Source organism: Poecilia mexicana, unplaced genomic scaffold (assembly GCF_051168715.1).
Source record: "Poecilia mexicana isolate PSO_F unplaced genomic scaffold, ASM5116871v1 scaffold_14, whole genome shotgun sequence".
NCBI lineage: Eukaryota > Metazoa > Chordata > Actinopteri > Cyprinodontiformes > Poeciliidae > Poecilia > Poecilia mexicana.
In genome coordinates this window covers 7,703,505-7,714,987 of record NW_028263383.1, presented here as the reverse complement: position 1 = coordinate 7,714,987, position 11,483 = coordinate 7,703,505, and the positions used below count along the sequence as shown (strand labels likewise).

Genomic DNA, 11,483 nt, shown 5'->3' with positions numbered 1-11,483 from the left:
TTGCTGTACACTGAAAAAAAAATATGTCCCTAATTTACAGTACACTACCGGAAGCTGTGTTTACCATAAAAATCGTAATTATACAGTAAAATTTTGTGGTTGCAGGAATTTTAATGTGTTTATAAAGCTGGCTGTATCTTATCGTAAGTTAGAGATGTTTTTTTTACAGTGTAGTTGCTGTTCCACATAGGTTACTTGCCTATCGATTGGTGTGAATTCAGTTAAACAGCTTTGAGTGTAAAGTATGATTAGAAAAGTCTTATATAAATTCAGTCACTTACCAATTACTCAAGATAACACATTCAAAGACATCATATAAAAATTAAGTACCAAACAGAAGGTTGTTTTGTTTATCATTTATAAAACATCAATAAATTACAGAGATAGCATCATATAGAACTATGAAAGATTAACTACAGACAATAAGTAATGTCACAGTCATAATTTAATGGCTGTTTTGTTCATTTTGAATCTTCTGCAAAGTTTCTTAATGGCATTCCTCACTTCTTCTGTCTTCAAAGAGTAGATAATAGGATTGAGCAGAGGGGGAACTGTGAGTGTCAAACTTGAATTTATGATTCTTGCATTTGGATGAATGTAGGAAGTCAGTACAGCTACATTGGTGCCCACAAATGGAAGGAAAAAAATGGCAACAAGAATCAGGTGAGAAGTACATGTTTCTAAAGCTCTGAGTCTTTCCTCTCTTGAAATAGTCCTGGATAAAGCGATGGAAATGCAAACATAAGAGCCAACTATCAGAATGAGGGGAATGCACATCACCACGATAAGGGCAATAGTAGCCAATATGTAACTGTGAGATTTATCGTTACAGGCCAGCTGATATATTGGTCCATGATCACAGAAGAAGCTTTTAATCTCTATAGACGAACAGAACGAGAGGCGATCAATAAAACCAGCCAAAGTTGCCATGAAAAAAACCAAAAACATCCAAGAACACAGCAGGATTACAGCAACAGATTTTGTAGTTACAATGCTGTGATACCTTAAAGGGAAGCAAATTGCTATTACTCTGTCATATGCCATTGTGACAAGCGTCCATGCCTGTATACCTCCGAATAACGAAACAAAGAACATGTAAGCTAAGCAGGCTTCATAAACAATGTATCTCCTGTTAAACAAAAATGAGTCCAAGAGTTTTGGGATGAGAGCAGTGCTCCCACATAGATCTGTGAAAGCCAAGTTGAAAACTATTATATATTTAGGACTATGTAGAGTCTTCACCATGTAGATAACAGAGAGGAGGAAACCATTGCCAAGGACAGCCATGATGTACACAAAGCACAAGAAGACATAGTAATACTTAACATGAGGGATGTTGTAAAACCCACCAAGATAAAACTTTGCAGGTCGAACAAATGAGGAGTTAAACATGGAGGTAAGCAGACTCTCTCTGTACATTATCAATTCTTTCAAAATTGACAAGATATGAAAAGATTAAATCACAAAACAGACAACATGATAAAGACTGTCACAGGTGCATAACACAAGTTGTTGAAACCTAATTCACACCTCAGGACGGCAGCTGTTCATGCTCTCCGTGAACTGCACTGTGGAGGAGACTTCATTTATACATCCCTCCTCCTTTCATTCACATGCTGTCTAATAGTTTATGCAGTGACGACATCAAGCAACAAAAACTGTTTATCACTTCTGCCATAATACTGAATCATAAGTGGCTCAACAAAATGTTTTAAAAAATAATTAAATTAAATTCAGTTTATTTATATAATGCCATAAATGTAGTCTAGAGGAACTTTTTCAAAAAGACTTATTTTTTCTCAGTCACAGAATAAAAAGTCAGACAGATGGAGCTAAAAATCCTACACTATTAACCAGACAATAATTTAATTTCCATCTAAATTCTGAGGTTGACTCAAACTGCAGTTTCTCTTCTCTCTACAGGTGAGTTTACCTAGAAAGATTATGCTTCCTTGAGCAAAATTATATCTGACTTGGCTTTTCTATGTGTTTTAATGTTTGATTTTATAATGTAAAATGCAAACAATCTGGAAGAAATAGCAGAATCTACATTTCTTATCAACAATCCCAAGATGCATGGGAAACTTTTCCTAATTTCCAAGCTCAATGTTTAGTTGAGAACAAAACTCATTTTAATTTTGGGCCATATCAAGATCACGAATGTCCTCAAAGGCCCAGTTTCGGCAGGGTGTTTTGATACAACTACCCAATTACATACTGATAAAATATTAATAAATAACTTAAATTAGAACTTCTGAGGACTAAGTCATTGGAAACCCCTGGGCCTCAAACTCTTTCTCGCCTAGAATCCCACTTTATGCTCTTGTTCAAAATCTCCCTTTGGACATAAGACAGAAATGTTACTCTCTGAAGTAAACTAATAAGCCTGCATGTTTTTGAACAACACAGGAACTTGAAGAGAAGCTGTGCAAAAAGACCCAAAGCCAGCATTCAAACCCAGAACCTTCTCTGTGACGTTACCATGACAACAAGAGCCACCATGAAGCCCACATTAAAACAACCCAATTTATCAACGGGAGCCATGTTTGTTGTTGGAAATAAAAGTCAATCGTAACGTAACAAGAAATGCTTATGTCTTTATTGTTTACACACGTAAATTCTGCACAGGCTGCCTCGTGTAGAAAAACACACAATAATACAAGTCATCTGACTTGTAACACAGCAATCCACATTTGATGAAATTATAAGTTTGCTATTCTACTGAATCTCTTTATGAGATAAATAGGTCACGAATTTAGAGGAATCATGTCTTTTCCAACATTTATAGTTTTCTTGATCATTTCTAAAAAGGATAAAATGAAGTAGGTCAGTAGAAAAACATGACACAATTGTTGAAACTAAAAACTACCGTAGTTCAAAATGGCAATTTTAAGCAAACTTATGAAGAAACATTTTTAGACAAATAAGAGTACTATGTTTTTTGTTACAGTGAAGTCACATTGTTGTGGAATTTTTACTTCTTATTTTTGATTTTAAAAATATTCTAAATAATCTTTTCATTGACACTTTGATTTCATGCGTCTGCAGAACATAAATGATTGGGTTCAACATTGGTGGCAGCACAGAGGTCAAAGACAAGTTTATGATCCTGTTGTTTGGGTGTATTTTTTCCATCAATGTAAATGTGATTAGCAGCGGGGTAAAGTAGATAACCACTAACAAAAGATGAGCAATACAGGTCTTAAAGGCTTTGATTCCTTGTTGAAATGTTGCCACTTTTACTAAAGTATAACTAATATAGAGGTAACTTAAAAGGATAAAAACTAGCGGCAGCCAAAAAATAAGAATAGGATAAAAAAATCCAATCACATCATTTGGAAAATTGTCATTGCAAGCAAGGCGGTAGATCTGACCGTGATCGCAGAAATAGCTGTTAATAACCAAAGACTTACAGAATGAAAGTCTTGTGAGGAGGCCGACAGCAATTAAGACAGCAACTACAGCAAAGATCCAGAAAGAGGCGATCAAAGTCAGCATAGATCTGCAGGTTACTTTTACTTGATAGTGAAGAGGAAATATGATGGCAACCAGTCGGTCGTAGGAGAGAGCAACCAGATTAAAAGACTGCATTGAAAGGCAAGTGTAGCAGAAAAAAAGGAACGTCAAGCAGTCATTGTAGGGGATTATGTTATGGTTAAACAGAAAGACGTCAATCACCTTTGGTACCAGAGCGGAGCTGCCTAACAGGTCCACAAATGCAAGGTTAAAAACGGCAACATACTTTGGCGTTCTTAGATTGTGATCTAAATATATTATAGCCATTACGGCTGTGTTTCCCACCACAGAAATTATATACAAAAAAAACAGAAAGATGTAGTAGGACTTCATGTTAGGTAAGCCAATAAATCCATTGATTACAAAATATGCAGGACGCACAAAAGTTATATTTTTTCCAAAAGCAGAGTTGAACAGTTCCATTGTAACACTCCCCCAATGTGCCAGGATCTACTAAACGTTCATTAAGCTGTGAAGAATCTTCTTTGGACAGCAGGACTGCCTTGTGCAGAAGACGAGATGCTAAAGAGCCGTTATCCTGATCTCGTCTGGCAGATCTTTGTCTGTCAGGCTTTTAAATGACGAAGTGGAGACTTTGGAGAGGAGCAGCGATTCTCGTCTCTCTTTATTCAGATTGCCACTGTCTAATCCCATGTGTGTCCAAGACAAACCCAGTTCACTCAGCGTCACAATGAAAACCTCTGTGTGGTACGTACAATATTAGCCTTGAAAAACAAAAACAAGAGTAGTTCTCTGAGATGTGTTTAAAGAGAGAGATTATACTTACGTACATCTTCAGAAACATTATTGTATCAAACATGTACATACAGTGAAGGCGAGGCAAATATGAACATATGTTTCGCTAAGGCCTTACCAAACTCCGGTAAAGTGCCTTGATTCTCACATAAGATTGAGATGAAATATTTTTTTTTATCCTGCAGGACATAATATTATAAAAGCTGTGGCTTTGCTGCAAGTCTAGAGTTTGACTACTGTTCCTGAACTTTACTTTGACTATCTATGGTTCTATCTGTATGTCTATGAGGATCTATAGCCTTTCTATGTTTTTTGTGTGATTTCCTTGTGTGTGTGCAAAACTCTTCACTGAACATTTTGTATAATTTTCTTGTCTCAGCCATATTTCTAACCTGTCACCAGGCCAGCTATTTTAGTTGTTTTTGGGGAATTACAGGAAAACATTTGTTTAAATATTAAAATGTATTGCATGCATGAGGTTGTCATAAGACTATACATTTAAATTAGGCCCTCATTTGTCTGTTTAATTGCCACCCAACTAAAGCTGAATAAAATTATTCAGATATAAAAAAAAAATAATACTCAAATATGTGCAAGAAACCTGCTCCCATACTAAAATATCACATGTACAATCTGTCAATTAGGGAAAAAATGTCTTTAACTAAAATGTTTGTTCATACTGGAGCCATTGTTTCCACTGCAGCCTTGCAGCTAGAAGGTCTAATGTTTATTTCCTGGTCTTGGGAAACCATGTAAACTGAAAAACATGAACATTTCTATTATATAGTAAATTGATCTAAAAATATTCCTAAAAAGCAAGCAATATTCTTATTTATGGTTTCATTTCTGATTAGTTACATTTATTGCTTTAATACTCTCAGTTATTTATTTACGAGGATATTTTTTTTATTTCCAATTGATACATTACAATTTGTTTTCTCTATTTTAACTTTCAAACTGCTTCATACTTTTGCAATTTTACGCAATATTTTTGTATTTTTAAATACTGTACATCAGTCTCAAAAATATTTTTTTATTACTGTCTCTGTAGCCTTTATATTGTTTGACTTCCAGGTCATGTGTTTAAGAATAACAGCTTACAAAAATAAGCTCTCATTTTGTTTATCAAATAGTCCTTTATTATAAATATTTTGACTTATTGAACATTTGGAAAATATGACCCTTTACATTAGATGTTTAGAGCATAAATATTAACACGTGAGTTACTTTAATACCATAGAAAAATTGGAAATTAAACTTCGCATTGAAGCAATTTTTATATTTTTTGAGGAAAAAATAAATTCATAGAGTACCAATTTAACAAGATGGTTTAAATTTACAACTCAGATTTTTAACTTAAGCTTCAATTTTTTTATTCAGCCCCTTTCTATAATATAGTATGTCTATAATCCTCTCTGCCTCTTGTCATATTCTGTTATTACTGGAAAATCCTGTCACTTCAACCAACCGTTAATGAAGAAAAGGCAGAATCACAAGTACTGGAACATTTTTATTGCAGTCTTGTGGTTTTTCAGGTTCTGTCTGCTTCAGCAGCTCTGATTGTTTTTTTGTTGTTTTTTTTTACATATTCCTTACATATAGTCCTTGAATTTCAAAGGGGAGTATTATGTAAAATCAAACTGTTATTCACTCATCAAAAACATATGTGGAGTGTTGCTTTGATTCATTCATGCATGTTTGAGAAATCCTTTAATTTCCTGTGGCAGCCATCCAGGAGTGCCTAAGCTAGATTTATTAGAGTTATCCAAAGTAAATCCAATTAGCAGTGCAATAAAACTGACTTCATGCATTAGGCTTCATAAGTCGTTAAGTCTTTTCTGAACTGCAGCTAGTGACACAATAAAACAACTGACACAACCTGACACAAAAAACATCAATAAAGCATAATATAAAGTAGGTCAGCATTAGGTTTTCTAAATTCTCCTTGTTTTATGTATTTTTCTTCACTCTATGCAATATTTAATCTACCATCACAGCATAATATATTAAGTCTTTGTTTTTAATATCAAGACACAAGTTTTTCTAGTTTTTTCTGCTTTGTTTTGTTTTCTTACACTGTTTACCTCATTTAAACCATCTTAATGTCATCATTTTATATTTATTTAAAGATCCCACTTTGCTCAGAAACTGGTTTTCAATCTGCACAATTTTAATTCTAGTGAATATAATTAAGAATCTGTAATCTTCCTAATTTTTTTATAGACTACTGGCATATCTAGTAAGAAATTAATAAAATAATATACCTAGTACTGTGACATAAACTTTTCTTTAACATAATAGAGTCATCTACACAACGTGTAACAGAAGATTTTAATGAATATTTTTATGAACATGACAGGAAGAAATATGAAATCAAAAACAACAAATGTTTGCATGTGAGCTGAACTACGTCCTACTTTCCAGTAATTCTGGATTTCCTTCTGATTTTCAATATTTTCTTCAGTGAAACTTTTATCTCTTGTGTCTGCAAAACATAAATGATTGGATTCAACATGGGTGGAAAAACAGAAGTAAGAGACAAGTTGATGATCCGGGCATTCGGATGTATTCTCAAACTCATAGTAAATGTGATTATTATCGGGAGGAAGAAGATTACCACCAACAACAGATGAGCTGTGCAGGTTTTAAAGGTTTTTGCTCGCTCATGAGCTGCGGTAACTTTAGCCAAAACACAACCAATGCAGATGTAACTCGACACAATGAATAAAAAAGGGAGCCACAGAAAAAGCACTGGTAATAAATTGCCAACGACTGAATTAGGAAAATAGTCATTGCAAGCAAGTCTATACAACTGGCCATAGTCACAGAAATAGCTATTAATGACCAAAGACTTGCAGAAGGAAAGCCTTGTAAGAAGGCCAACTGCAAGTAAAACACAAGTTATTACAAACAGCCAAAAAAAGGTAATCATGGAAAACATAATCTTATGAGTGACCTTTACATGATAGTGCAGAGGAAACATGATGGCCATCAGGCGATCGTAGCAGAGAGCAACCAGATTAAGAGCCTGCATCGAAAGGCAAATGTAGCAGAAGAAAAGGAACGTCAAGCAGTCGTTGTAGGGGACATAATAATGATTAAACAAAAAGATATCAAGGACCTTTGGTACCAGAGCACAGCTACCTAAGAGGTCCACAAATGCAAGGTTAAAAACGGCAACATACTTTGGAGTTCTGAGATTATGATCCAGACAGATTACAGCCATTACAGCCACGTTTCCCAGCACTGAAACGAAATAGACAAAAAAGAGAAAGAAGTAGTAATACTTTATGTTTGGTAAACCAATAAATCCGCTGATGATGAAATAAGGAGGACGTATAAAAGTGATGTTCATTCCTAAAGCAGAGTTGAAAATGTCCATTTTAAAATATGCAGAGTATACTTTTGAGCAAGTTCTGTCAGAGAAGTCAACAGCGCTGCAGACGTCAGCACTGTTACTTGTTCAGATTTGTCTTAGTTCATGGTGTTCTGGCAACTGTCGAGGGTTTTTATTCCTGCTGTTTTTTATGCCCCAATCCCTCCGGTGTATTTGAGCTTCAACAAACACAAGCTTCATCCAAATGAAAAAGTTTGATCCTGTGTAACTTTCCTCTGCAGCTTGTATGTAACTTTCTGGAGCTACATCTGTTTACATAACTTCTACCAGTTTTACTAAACATATTGTATTTTCTTTATCACATCATATATATATATATATATATATATATATTATACATATATATATGTATAATATATATATATTACACATTATATATGTATAATGTAGTTATTATTGCTGGATATTGTGAGGATGATACTGCTTAAATTTAAAATATATTTTCTATTTTCTTTCTATTCCTTCATTCCAGTTTCCTCTCTATTTTCTTTGAGCTTTAGCGCCTTAGCGACTTGATTTGCAATATATTATGTGCATCAAGAACAACTTTCATTGCAAGTTTTTACAATGTTTTTGCAATGAAGATTGTATTTTACCATATTGTTCAGCTCCTTTAACTGTTTTTATCCATCCTATATTTTTAGTTAGTAGTTTCACAGGTTTTACTGTTCTGATGGTTTTATCAGAACTGAAAGAGTTTTGCATTTTAAAAATGAAGTCGATCAAATCCAGCATTATTATTATTGGACCCGATACTGATATCATTCTGGGATTACATTTTGGGTGGAGGCCACTGATCCATCCATGCATCTAAATGCTATGATCTGCTAACTTTTTAAGGAACTTTTTGTCAGTAATGAAAAATGCAAGACAGAAACAATTGCTAAAGGATTTTCAGATATTCTTTAATTTATGTTTCTGAGACCAAAATATTGAGTCATGAAAATTAAAACACACATATTTATTAATAAGGATGATATAATTAAGTCCAAAATTATTGACAGACCTTCTACTGGGAGATTTAAATTTGAAATTATTTTATTTTACCAAAGACATTTATTTCTCATAGGAACTAAGATAGGATTCTCTTAAAACATGATAAACTAAGAATAATAAACAGTTTAAAAAATGGATTAGGAAAAAGCATTGCAATCAAAGATTGTGTATATAAATGCATGCTCTTAATCTTTTTGCTCTGGTGCTCTTTCTTATGTGTCTTTGAAAAGTTTCAAGCATCAGAAGCTAGGTCTACTAACAAAGTCTATGAGGTGCTGAAAGGTCATAGGTTAATATATATCCCACCTAATCATTGGTGGCTTCTTTTCTTCAAAAACAACATCCTCAAATGGATGGTTTAATGCTACCAAAGTGGTTGTGTTCTTGCAAACCTTTTCTGACTCTTTTATCAGATACACTTTGCTTGTATCTGATAAAAGGTCGGAGGTCATTGGTGGAGTACAATGCACTATTGCTATGTTCAGGAAGCCATTCTGAAGTTTCTAAAGCTTTGAGATATGATGCTATCAGAAGATGGATATGTTGTATGATAGACATGGTCAGCAATAATACTCAGGCAGTGCCATTTAGATGAGGTTTAACTCATTCTACGGAGCCCCAAGAGTGCCAAAAAAACCAAACTGAAACATAACAACTTGTGTTTGGATAAACTCTCTTTTTATTTGTCTCACATGCAATCATGATAAAATGTACAGCATTTACATGTTTACATAATAATTTAACTGGATCTCACTTAGCCATAACTTTGTCTCGCTGTGTAAATTTTAGTATTCTTTTAATTGATAATCGAATTTCTTGTGTATGTAAAACATAAACAATTGGGTTCAACATGGGTGGGAATACTGAGGTCAAAGACAGGTTAATGATCCTGGCATTTGGATGTATCTCTGCACCTATGGTAAAAGTGATTAATATTGGGATGAAATAGATTGCCACTAATGAAAGATGACCTGTGCAGGTTTTTAGTGCCTTTACTCTTTCTTTAACTACAGCCACTCTAAATAAAGCAATGGCAATGCAAATGTAGCTGGATAAGATGAAAATCATGGGAAGCCAAAGAATAAAAACCGGCAAAATAAAACTAATGATTATACTGGGAAAATTGTCATTGCATGCAAGCTCAAACATCAGGCCATGGTCACAGAAATAGCTGTTAATAACCACAGACCTGCAGAAGGAAAGTCTAGAAAGAAGACCAACTGCAGTGAGAACAGCTATTATTGCAAACAACCAGAAAGATGCAATCAGGAAAAACATAATCTTATGAGTAACCTTTACATGATAGTGCAGAGGAAACATGATGGCCATCAGGCGATCGTAGCAGAGAGCAACCAGATTAAGAGCCTGCATCGAAAGGCAAGTGTAGCAGAAGAAAAGGAACGTCAAGCAGTCGTTGTAGGGGACATAATAATGATTAAACAAAAAGATATCAAGGACCTTTGGTACCAGAGCACAGCTACCTAAGAGGTCCACAAATGCAAGGTTAAAAACGGCAACATACTTTGGAGTTCTGAGATTATGATCCAGACAGATTACAGCCATTACAGCCACGTTTCCAAGCACTGAAACTATAAATACAAAAAAGAGAAACACGTAGTAATACTTCATATTAGGTAACCCAACAAATCCACTTATTATAAAATACGCAGGGCGCACAAACGATGCATTCTTTCCAAAAGCAGAGTTAAAAGGCTCCATTGTAAGGATGTTGTCACACCTGATGTGTCCCAGTTCTGTCACTACAGGCAGAAGAGCAGACACTGTCCCTCCTCTGCCGTCCGCTGCAGAGCTCTGAGAGCCTTTAACTGTCCAGGCCTTGTTTTTCTCTGCTTGGTCCCTGGAGAGCAAACATATTCAGCTTGTGAATATGCAGCCTGCGGGCGTTTTGATGCTAGATTTGTTTTTAGGATGTAAAAACTCTCATAATTCTTGAAGAAATGCACCTTTAGCCATTTCTTTCTGAAACGTGTTTGATTGTAATCAATATAACATTACATAGGGGCAGACTGGCATATGGGGCTACTGGGTGTTTTCCCAGTGGGCTGGTGGTTTAGCCTGACAAAAAACTGTCGCACTCAAACTGTAGTAATGCAGTGCGCACCAAACTGCACCATATAAAATACTCTCTTTACTTTTCCTCCTTTCCAGTCACACAGATCTGACCAGCATTTGGCTGCAGAGTGGACTTATGAACAAGTACCACAGAGCCAGTTCACTTACAATGAAGAGCAGAGATCAGAAAAACATTTTCTATAAATCCTGGTCTACAAAAACAAATAACCTCAACAGTCAGAAGAAATAAAAGCTTTTCCTTACTAAGCGCCACATAAGTTGTTGTATGGAGTCTGAAGTGGGATATGCTTTTGAAACCCCTCTTCCTGTTTAGAACATCACCACCACTAACAGTCTTTGCACATTTGTCATGTTATCCATTGAAAATCAGTTGACCGGAAGGACTTGATTAATCATTTTATTATGAAAATGACTCGGCTTTTGGGCCATGGAGAGTCAGCCAGAACCAGAAAGCTGACAGGAAAAGTTTCTGCAAGATATTTGAGATTGTCTTGCTCAGAAATCTGCTATAACTTGTGGAGTACTTTTTGTGTGTATTTCCTCTAACTCATTTAAAGTACTTTTAATTTCCTTGTTGCTAAAATGTGCTATATAAATAAAATTACCTCACCTTACCTTATTTTCACTACTTTGAGATTATGCTGTTATTTAATTTGATAATAAAATTATGCATCCAATTTTATAAATGTTAAACAGGTTTAAAATAAATTTAAATGTTTTGTTT

General features: G+C 34.8%; 4 protein-coding genes across 4 annotated transcripts; all 4 read right to left on the bottom strand.

The window, feature by feature from the left end:
• Positions 1-438: 438 nt before the first annotated feature.
• LOC106911365 (olfactory receptor 51F2-like) lies at positions 439-1,419 on the bottom strand. The gene has a single exon (XM_014978154.2). The coding sequence runs from the start codon at positions 1,417-1,419 to the stop codon at positions 439-441; it is 981 nt and encodes a 326-aa protein (XP_014833640.2).
• A 1,536-nt stretch (positions 1,420-2,955) lies between these two features.
• LOC106911364 (olfactory receptor 7A40-like) lies at positions 2,956-3,939 on the bottom strand. The gene has a single exon (XM_014978153.2). It carries the CDS (start codon positions 3,937-3,939, stop codon positions 2,956-2,958), a length of 984 nt encoding a protein of 327 aa, XP_014833639.2.
• Positions 3,940-6,685: 2,746 nt separating this feature from the next.
• Positions 6,686-7,654, bottom strand: LOC106911362 (olfactory receptor 8G1-like). The gene has a single exon (XM_014978150.2). The coding sequence runs from the start codon at positions 7,652-7,654 to the stop codon at positions 6,686-6,688; it is 969 nt and encodes a 322-aa protein (XP_014833636.2).
• A 1,761-nt stretch (positions 7,655-9,415) lies between these two features.
• On the bottom strand, positions 9,416-10,384 carry LOC148155451 (olfactory receptor 8G50-like). Its single transcript, XM_088012485.1, has one exon. The coding sequence runs from the start codon at positions 10,382-10,384 to the stop codon at positions 9,416-9,418; it is 969 nt and encodes a 322-aa protein (XP_087868611.1).
• Positions 10,385-11,483: the final 1,099 nt, after the last annotated feature.